Source organism: Cupressus sempervirens, chromosome 1 (genome assembly GCF_028749045.1).
Source record: "Cupressus sempervirens isolate cs-2001-9-10 chromosome 1, ASM2874904v1, whole genome shotgun sequence".
Taxonomy (NCBI): Eukaryota; Viridiplantae; Streptophyta; class Pinopsida; order Cupressales; family Cupressaceae; genus Cupressus; species Cupressus sempervirens.
In genome coordinates, this window is record NC_143118.1 from 501,767,795 (window position 1) to 501,779,090 (window position 11,296).

General features: G+C 33.4%; 1 protein-coding gene across 1 annotated transcript in view; it reads left to right on the forward strand.

Annotated features, from left to right (window-relative positions):
• The window catches only part of LOC149578435 (uncharacterized), an 82,375-nt gene extending 78,344 nt beyond the window's left edge, over nucleotides 1-4,031 (forward strand). The window contains exon 4 of the mRNA XM_089829090.1: nucleotides 3,463-4,031. Coding sequence (XP_089685216.1) covers nucleotides 3,463-3,566 — 104 coding nt within the window. The 3' untranslated portion in view covers nucleotides 3,567-4,031. The remainder of the gene's footprint in view (nucleotides 1-3,462) is intronic.
• Nucleotides 4,032-11,296: the final 7,265 nt, after the last annotated feature.

The window sequence follows — 11,296 nt, forward strand, 5'->3', positions numbered from 1 at the left end:
TGCCGGCCCCATCCCAGAAACTTGTAGGAGAAAACCCATCCTTCTGAAGTGTCAGCTGGTAATCAAATAATCATCTACTACTCTTTCAAAATAGTATTCCATGGTTGCTTCAGTGATGCAAACCTAATACTATTTTGAAAGAGCAGTAGATGACATTTTGATTACCAGCTGACGCTTCAGAAGGATGGGTTTTCTCCTACAAGTTTCCAGGATGGGGATGGCAGGGGACAGTGGGATGTGTTTGTGCATTCTCTATCTTAAACGTAGTTGTTGAGGTTATCAAGGGTTTGATAATTCCACTCTTAGGTGCGGCTTTTGGCTGGTTGTGCATTGTTACTCAGGGTCAACTTAGCCCCCCACACTCCCTCCAAGGTTATGAGGTTTGCAACACTGAAGAAACCATGGAATAATCTTTAAAGGGAGTGTGAGGGGCTAAGTTGACCATGAGTAATGATGCACAACCAGCCAAAAGCCGCACCTAAGAGTGGAATTATCAAACTCTTGACAACCTCAACAACTACATTTAAGATAGAGAAATTGTAGGTGAAGATACCAACATACAATCATGGGTTATACCTGTGTTGGAAAAAATATTGACAAATCGGACCAGGTCTAGCTAGAGTTTGAAATGCCACATCAAACTGTGACCAAATTAACTTAATTCCTTTAATGTTGAAATCCAGAACAGAATAATTAACAGCTAGCCACAAAAGGAAGTCAAAAGCTAACTTCATTCATCATAGAAATCCCGAACAGGGCAACAAACTGGTTTGAACAGAAGTAGAATTAAGTTAAAAACTTACATAAACTGCATGGACAGTGTGAAAAGACAGGACTTATAACGGGTTTGGTCCTGTAAGAGAGCACTATCAATACAGAGTCTTTGTTCATAAGTCTCATAATCTTAACACAAAGTATCACAGTTTAACAACATTTTCCTCATCCAACATGTTTAGCATAGGCTTTCAGAAGACTACACACGGTTAACAAATGTTAAAATGGAATATTTCACTAAAATGGTCAGTTTAATTTTATAAGACTAGGGCAGCAAGGAGCTTTACTTCAAATAAGGCTTAGATTAATGATAGAAGACCACTTGGCAATTTGGTTCTTCGTCACCAACACAAACACACTTCGCCAACATGATGACTACACCCTAAGTTTCCCTTCCTCTAAATCACTTGCAGTCCAACCATCAACCTTCCTTGACCCCAAGTACAAACAAAGGATTCCCCCCTAAAATAGCTCTTCAGTCCTTGCTTTTCCTCCACAAATCCCCAAAAACCAAGCACATTGAAGACTAGTACTTCCTATAGCTGTTATGGCAGAGGAGAGTGAATGCCTCCCACTATAATTCCAAACACTAATTAAGTAATGCAAACAAATATATGTTATTGACCGATCAAACTGACAAGGGTTCTCTCTCATTTTATAAACTTACATGTCAGATCATGATGTTACAATTGCGTTATATAACATGCACATATATATGAGCATGAAACTTAAATAGCAATGCCAGTACTTTCTAGTTGCACCCAAAAAAAGGTGCTATGACATGTTGCCTTCACTAATAAAGATATTACCCTACAATTTTTAGCATTGTCTATTATAACATGGACATTATTTTCAGGACCCAAAATAATGATTTCACTTCTAGGAGGACTTTGGCAATTCACCTGCCCCTCACAATTTTTTTCTTTAAAAAACATCACTCCTTTTATTTTATTAGGGTTAGGGCTTAATACACAATAACTGCATATATAATCAGTTGCATTAGTGGTCATTTGTAATAACATTAGAATATACTGAACTTAATTAATAAACAACATACTTAAATATACTAATCAATCATTTGGAGGGTTGAATGAGGCAACACAATAGGGCACCCATTACATCCCTCATCTAAGCCCAAGGGTGTGAGTTTGCACCGGCCCCAAGTAGCGGACACTTTGGACATGCAGCATGGGGTGGTCTACTCAGTGGTGGAGCCCATCTCTGCCTTTCCTATTCGTGCTGATCCATCAACCCACATGTAAGTTTGTCAACCATCAATAAATGCATGGATTGGAGAGGAAGCCGTAATAGGGTGCCCAAAACATTTCATCCAAACCCAAGAGGCAGGCACATTGGACATCCGACATGGGGTGGTCAATTAAGGAAGTTCATCTCTTCTCTTCCTCTTGCGAGTCTCCCTTACTAACCTTGTCATGATAGATTGCAGCAATACTGGAAGTAGATAGTATATATTATTGCCTATGTATACATATTATGTGATAATTATGTTCAGAAACATTATCATGCTGCATACCAAAAAGGTAATTCCCATAACAGAGACTATATAGGATTTCTGATGATTTGATCTAACTGTTTTCAGATGTCTGCAGATTACATGTAAGGTTGCTTGTCGGATTCAATCTTCCTTGTTCTTCTTCAATGGCTTTTATTTTATATCTTTCTGACTCTTTGAAGAAAGGTGGCCTTTGGAAGTTGCTCACCATTTAGAGTGGTCATAACCTTTCTTAACCATGCTTCTTCGTAACCCAACCCAATCACTTCTTTAATTCTCTTAATCATTGTTAGTTATTGATTGGTTTTAGCATGATGAGAATGTTGTTTCCTTTATATTAACCATCGCTTCATCTTAAAATAGAATTGCTGTTATTCCTTGGATAGCATTAAGTTTAATCACCAGTCTAATTCCTTAAACGATTCTAATCACCATGTTTGTTAATCAAACAATGCATAAGGGGATTGCTCGTCAATGTTACGTTGATTCCTTGTATTTATTTCTTGGCTTAGAGTATTATTGATAAATGATATTATGAAGAGGATTCATCGCTTGGGTTACCGAAAATTGTGCCGTCTTAAAAATAATACAATTTTTCTTGTGCTTTTCATGGTGGGGACATGAGAGAGGTTGAGGATTAGGGTAACCATGCACAGTACTTTACAGCTGTCATAATTGGATTTGGGACAACTCCCTTATAACATCTCCAAACATTTTCACTTTCTTTTCTTTTTGGATACTAGAAGTTTGTGAATCGTGTTACATTGTTTCATTTTGTTAGGTACAAGAAAGTTACATTTTAAAAGCAGCTGCTTCAGTGCAGGCTGGGAGCGTTTGGTTTCACCAATTTGTCAGCCCTCGGTCCTTCACAATGCAGACTTGATAATTTAGTCTGTATTGTGAACATGTTCGATTTCCATTCAGTGGAACATATGTGGCTTTTAGCCTTATTTTTTGGTTGCCATACTGTCTGAAAAGAGTTAATTTGTATTTTTCTTCAATGTTTAAAACTTCTTCAGTTTTCAAATGGCAAAGCTTAGCATCTCTACGTTAAATAACGGTTTTGGAAATTTGCGAAATTGACGAATTTATCTTGCTAGTTTTGCAAGATATGTGAATGCCTTTCAGTTAGATTTATGGTAGCACGTGTTAAAATGATTTTCGTTTCTTTGCAGCTCTGGAGGAATGGCGCAAAAGGAAAATGGAACGGGCAAAGAAACGAGAAATGGGGAAAAATGCTACGAGTACTAATACAGGCATAATAAGGGAGAAGCACTAGCACATGAAAAATTTCCATTTGAGTTCTTGTTTAAGAGGATGATTTGTTTAGCAGCCTAGTAAAAGGATTTCACTTCAGCAGTTGAATTCGAAAGCATATTCCTGATTATAGCTGTCAGCTCGATACATTACTTCTTAGTGGTATTCTTGGAAACAACAGCTGTTTTTGTTTGTTTTGGAACTTTTGAGGCATATATATTTTTATTTGTACGTATATTTTTTTGAGCATACAATATTGTTTTCTTTTGGGGTGAAAGTTGAGTGCTGTGCTGCTATCCATTTTATTCTGCTTTGCCATTGGCGAGGCTTTTTTGTTTTGTTGGGAAATCCTATTTGTGGACATCATATGGCACTACATCTTAATTGTCTTTTCAATGTCTAATTGAAGGGTGTGCTTGTCCATTTGTTAGATAAACATATAGTAATAACTACTGTAAAAAAAATAAAGGTCTCTTGTTGCGATTAAGTCTTTTGATGTAAAACTTTCTGATATGACGCAAAATAGAACAATTGTGTGAATTGTTCTTGGATGAGGAAATTTCTTTGTAAAAGAAAAACTAAAAATCTTTTCAATATTTTTTGAGGTTAGCTTATCTTATGATGAATATATTACATTAAATCTAAAACTTTTTAGATTCACTTACCAAGATTTTGAGATGTTCTTCAGCATAAGAAAATATAATAGATATTTTTAGATTTAAAATAATTATACAATCATGTTTTTATATTGTTTAGTTACAAAACAAGAGATTGAAAAAAACAAGTCTATAAAATGTTTGAATATGATAAACCACAAGTGCATGAATGAATCAGCCAAAGAGATTAGTAAAAGTCAACAATTTGTATACAACTTTTATGCATTGATTTAATTTAATTCTTTCAAACTTATCAAAACAATTTAATCATTCTCAATACACAACTAAAAAATTAGCTACAATTAAATTAGCAATTGCACCTTGGAATGCAATAGGTACATTGATTTTTTTGTGGAAGGGGAACAAAATGTGGATTTCTGAATGAATTGAGGGTATGACTAGTCCTATTAATGGAAGGGGATTTTTTATTGTTTTTTGGGAAGAAGTAGCCATTGTTAACATGCATAGTGATAAGATTTATGTTTGTGGATCTGTTAATTACCAAAAAAAAAAAAAAAACAAAAAATGGAACTATTTTTTATCATCTTGTCATGACTCATTTTTCAACATGCTATTTATTAGGATATGTTATGAGTTTGACTCTTAGACTATGTTTGACTATGTATAACTTGACTTGAGTCAAATGCTTTAGACTCTGATTAGACTTTTATTGTCGATGTTATTAAATGGGTAATTTAATTTACTTTTCATTATGATAGTCATTATATATTTGATTATGAGTTAGTGACATGTTGGTTAATGTTTTGGTTGTATTTTACATGTTTATATCTTGTGGTTAGATTATGAAAATGATTGATTTTTTAAATCATGTGCAAATTTGGTGTTAACGAATGATGAATTTTAAAATTCATGTTATTAAATGTTATTGAGATCATGAATTTTGTTATAAGATATCATATTTGATTTTATGATGTAATCTTATTATTATGTTGGCAGAACTGGTGCTTTGGCCTGTGCAAGTTTGTGAGTGTGCAGGTACTGAAGGCCGAAGGGTGTTGAGGTAGAGGAGTTTGGCTCTTTGGTAGGGTTGGTATGAGATTGATTGGTGTATGCACACACTCTTAATTTATTTTATTTTGAATAAGTCATTTGTTATGATTTTTCTTCAGATTTTTACATTTATAGAGTAATAAACAAAAAATAGTAGATTTGTCTATTTGTTTTTGAATTATTATAGATTAGACTTTTAAATAAAATATTATGCTCCTAATTTTTCAAGTAGTAATTACATGCTTAATTTGAAATGAGAGTTATTAGTTGAAGAAATTTATTGTCAATTAATAGAACAAAGAGTGAATTTGTCATACAAAATCTTAACTGGAGTTGCTCTCAAAAATCAGTGGAAATTTTACAAATGTCGGTGAAATGGAAGGAATGACACAATTATGAAATCGAGCTTCTTATCAAATGGGAGGGGTGGAAGACGTTTTCCTTGGCAAGGTAATCTCTAAAATTTTAGTGGAAGAGAAGTGTTAAAGGTTTGGAAGGAAGGGGGGGAAAAAGAAGAGTAGGCTCGTGTGGGTGAATTGACTCCTGAAGAGACCTTGCATTTTCCACAAACATTCCAGCTTCTTAACGTTATATTACTCCAAGAGATTATTTATTTGATAGTGTGTTGATCAGAAATGGTCTTGTTGTCTGTTACAAATTGCTTTTTCATTATTTTGGATAAATAATATTCCTTAGCTTGGTTTTTCTTTGCTATGTCGTATAAACTCAGAACTACTAAATCAATGTTATGAAGGAGCAACATGAATTGTTTCCACGAATAATCCTTTTGATAGTGCAGATGTTTTGGATCCATATAGATTAGAGAGTATATTTGTTTTTCCTCATTGTGATTATCGAATGCGTATTTGAGTATTGCTATTTTTGAAGAGTAGCAGCAAAATCTGCATGCTTGGGATTAGTTTTCATTTTGGTATATTCTCTGAATTACTTTAGAGTTTCTGGGTGGTGCAGAAATCAATAATTAACAAATAAATGGAAATCTCCAAAAGGACCAAAAGGGTGAGTTTTGATTATCAAGTGGAGAAATATTTGTTGTTGTTGCATGCAGTTTCCAATATTTCTTGACCATTAAACCGTCTCATCTTGACCAAGAGATAGAAAAATTCAGAGTTAAATTTTAATCAACCAAACCATAGTGACTTTGCGGGAGTCGTGTATGCCTGTGAAATTAAAGTAGTAGATCCTAACCAAACAAGTGAGAAATGTTGCAAGTTAATAACAATATAGATAAAAAAAAATTTGCTTTCTATTTTATTCATAACCTTCACATTGTCTGGAAATGATATGAAACAAATTCTGTACAATAGTATTGTTGCCATTTAAATACATAAGGAATTTTTATATTGATAATTCTGTTTTGAATAAGTTATATCTGCAAAACAGACTCATAGCTAATTTTTTTTTGATGAACTACAAATGACATTGTGTTTTTTTTTAATGACCAAGGAAAAGTGAATTTCTCTTTAGAAAGGTTGTATATTTATATTTGGAAGTTGGCTGAAAATAGTGTTGTAGGAAAAGAGGAAATCTAAGAAATGGATTCATGTTTTCACAAGATTTAAATAATATCTAAGTTATGGTGTATCATCTTACAGTCAAATCGAGACATTAACGAGATACAAATTTTGATGATTTATGTTTAAATATCTTTTGAATAGGATCTTAACTTTGAATGTAAGGAAATATGGAAGTAGTGATGCTTTGACTTTACAACTAATTTCTTTTTAATAAAAAAAAACATGTTGAATAGGAGGGGTGCTAAATGTTTGCATAAAAGGGAGGGTAAAACTAATAAGAAAACTTGTAATGTTTTTCCTCATTTGCTACCCGATAGGCTTTTATATTTATCTGGTTTTGATGCTTGGCCAAGCTCATGAAAACTTTTTGCATAAGTTTGAGATGCGTGGTTAATTTATGTTTTCCCTCTTCCACATCCATGTGTATATTTTCTACTAGGCATATGTGTAAAGTAGAATTAGATCACTTGGCTACACCAGATCCTTTTGATCCAATTGTGCCGAGTTGCTAAATTTTTCATGCTAGGGTTGGGGAGTTCTTCTTAACTAGAGAACCTCAGGGAGCTAACCATTCCATGGTTGGGTAGTAAAATCACCTGAGCCACTCTTCCATCTCATGATAGCAAATGGACAGTGTTCCGATGGCTTGGAGACATGACTATATGTAGATGGACTCGTAGATCCGATAGCATGTTATTTTATGTGTTTTATGTTATCATAAGTTTTATACCATATGATGTACTAAAGCTATGCTTATGTTCGGTGTGCAGGTCAACATAGTTTGTGACATAAGATCGACATGTTATATGTATATTTCTTCATTTTTATATATTTGTAGTACCACCATGTGGCCGGCTTTGTATTAGATTCAAATGACATTAAATATGTTCAAATTATGATATTTATGATGACATGTTTCATCTTTGTAACTCATTTGAATGTTGCTGTAATTTAAATTCAACTTTGATAAAGTGGGAACAAGTGCTTATGCATATGTAGTCAAAATTTGACTTTTCAACTTTTAGACGACTTCTTTTATGGTTTTTTTCCATATGTGGCAATGCTAGTGGATTTTGGTTCTTACACATCTTCACTATTAGATAGATGTCATTTTTAGAATGAACAATGCCAAATAGATCACTAGAGTGGAGTTGTAGTTGTAGATAGCAACAACTTGTAAAAATACATCTAAATTTTAATATTTGAAAAATATGCATTTGATAATGTTGTCATGTGTGCTTGAACTGGAAAGTATGATATACGACAAGTCCCATAGTCAAATAAGATAATGATGAGGTGAGATGACAATAGTTAAGCTTAGATAGCAAAATGGTTGTGCAAATTCACAAACTAGTAAATTTCGACCTATTGTTCGACGTAATTCTGGTCAAAATTTTGATAGTAAAACATCGAAAGTCATCATCACTATAATTGCATCGAAAGTTTGACGCATTCCACAAGCGTCAATGTATCAATGGGAAGTTCTATTGAAAATCATCCCCATTTATGTCACATGCTAGCGCCAGAAAACTTATTCAAAACATTGAACTATCGACGCTAGCCAAAGATGATTTGATGGGTATGTTATACCATCAACGAAAAACCTTGTTGAACTATTGATGCCAGCCAAAGATGATTCAATGAGTTTGTTATACCATCGATGATAAACTATGTCAAAATTTTCACAAGAGTTAGAGTTTAAAAAGAATGATTGTGTTGCAATATGCCTTCAGTGCATATTGAATCCTTTAGCATAATGATTGGGTTGCAATACGCCTTCAACACATTGAGCTCATCATGTAATCTTTGGATTTTCCACTGACTGCAGCGAGAAGTAAGATTGAACTTGTTCGAGTGAGAGGGATTCAATCTGACACTCAAAGTTTCATTAGAGGGTATTTGATTTATTGATTTGCTGCTGGGGTTTGAAAGGCGAAGCAAACAACACAGAGAAGTTTGGGAAGAAGTTAAAAATGGCAACCGCAGTGCAACACCCGTGGGTAGTGCCAGTGAGCTAAAATGGTTGTATAGTTTTCAAAATCTCAGGATATTGTTGTTGGTGATGGGACAACAAAAATTATTGTCATTGTTGGTGCAATTCTTAAACAATGCGTGAATTTGTTGGCTAAGGGTGTTTATCCTACCATTATGTCAGAGGCCTTGGGCCTTTCACAAGGCCTCTGAGAAGGCCGTCAAGGTTTTAACTTCCATGACTATTCCTGTTAAATTGTAAGGTTGTTAGACAATATTCTACCTTATTGGCCCTGCTTGCTATTGATGCCATCCTAAATGTTGTCAACCCTGCAAACCCTGACATTCTAGATTTGAGGGACATCAAAGTTTTACAAAAATTGGGCGGGATTGTTGATGATACAAAGATGGTTAAGGGTTTGGTGTTTAATAAGAAGGCAAGCCATATGGCTAGAGGCCCCACTAGGATTGAGAATGCAAAGATTGGCATAATACAGTTCCATATATTACCTCCCAAGACAGACATTGAGCAGAACATTATAGTCTCTGATTATACAATAATGGATAGAATTTTGAAGGAGGAGAGAAATTGTATTTTGGGTATGATAAAGAAGATCAAAGCCAGTGAATGCAACATGCTATTTATCCAAAAGAATATTCTACCATATGTCATCACTGATCTTTTGTTGCATTATTTGCCCAATTGTTTACCCATTGCTAATATTGAACACTTTAGGGAGGAGAAGTTGGGGCATGCTGATTTGGTTGAAGAGGTTTTGACTAGTGACATTGACATGGATTGGGTTGTTCGAAACTTATATGCATTTTTTAGAAAATCCCATATCCCCAGTCCATCACACAATCTTTTGCTAAAAATGGATGTCTTTAATAATTTAAATTTATTATTTTGACAACATCGTTGGTCTTGATTTGCTAAATTTATTCTTATCATGTGTATCATCTATTACCTGTACTATTCATTATGTATTATCTTTTAAACAAAATGAGAAATCATTCTTTGCCAAACCATTGTGGAGCTCAAGGGGAGAAAAACTTGAAAATTGTAACTTGATAATTACTTCACAAAAAAAGAATCCAATGTCATATAAACGTACTAAACACAAGATCAATTTGACACCACTTGCCACAAATTCATTACAAAATATTCAGTGCAACATACCCTAGCTCTTTATTTTCTTCATCTGTAGAAATTTATAGAACTTTATTCACATCACATGATAGAGAAAGGAAGAAAAATAATTTAAGTACGTAGTGCATGTCAATCTCTCGTTATTTATCTGAAATGCATTGAATTGCACAATAATGAGATGACAAAAAGTTGTCATATAAACAGAACAATGATAACTCTGCATAAACGTAGTTAATTTCACAAACAATTAAACAAAACATGTTCCCATTAGCTCAAGAGATGAGTTTAAGTAAAGAGTAGAGAACGATGAATTATTTGCACTTTCATATATCTTATATATCCTTTAAAAGATAAAGATATAATATGAGTTGTACTTGGTTAATCACAAGATATAACAAACATATGCTACTAAGTAAAAGTATTAGAGAAAACTAAGTATAAGACAACTACAAAAGACAAGGAATGACAAAGAAAGGATTAAGCACACAAGAATGCTTTCAAACAAGAGAATAAATAATTACCATCCATTACAACTAGTATGATGTTGCTACCTTCACTAGGAATAAATACAAGTGATAGAAACTAAGGCATTATAATAAATTTGAACATGTATGCGACTAAGCATAAAGCTTAGCACTTATGAAGTTGGAAATAAAGGATGAACTAAGGCTACACAAGAAAGAGTTTCTAAGTCAACATCTGAATGATAATTTGAGAGAGCATTCAATACTCTAGTCAACACATCAACATCATAGTTTCTATTTCTCCAAGATAGCTGATGACAAATGCAGAAACAAATAAAGTATACATATTAATGGGGTACACAAAAGATTTGTTGTTGGAGCAATATTAGAGTCAACTGTAATGAAGTTATTATGGGATAATAAATATATAAACAAAGGGAACAATAAAAATTCAGATCAACTATGTCAGCAATAAGTCATGATAAGCATACAAAATCAATTGAAATGTATTGGCTATACCAAATAGGATAGAGTAGAATTGTGAAGATGTTAATTGTATTTAGAGGAAGAACAATAAAAGAGAATGAAGAAGGTTATGTGTTTTTGGCTCAATCTCCAACTGGTCAGTATGTGTTTTGAAAAATTATTCTTGGACTATGAATTAGGAAAAAGAGAAATATCAAACTTGAAAAAGATATACATAAATGTAATTAATTTTTAAATTTAAATTTTATAAACTTAAAAAGAGAACATTACAATTATAAGAAACTATTGTGGTTTGTACTATTTGAAAATTATAGTTACAAGTGATAAAGTTATATACCTTTGATTTAGAGAGCACAAATAATGGAAATGAAGTATTGTTGAAGGTGCAAGCTCAATTGCCCCCCCCATGTGGATGACACTATTAAGTAGAGAATAGTTACATACATACATACATACATACATGGTTAAGTTCTACG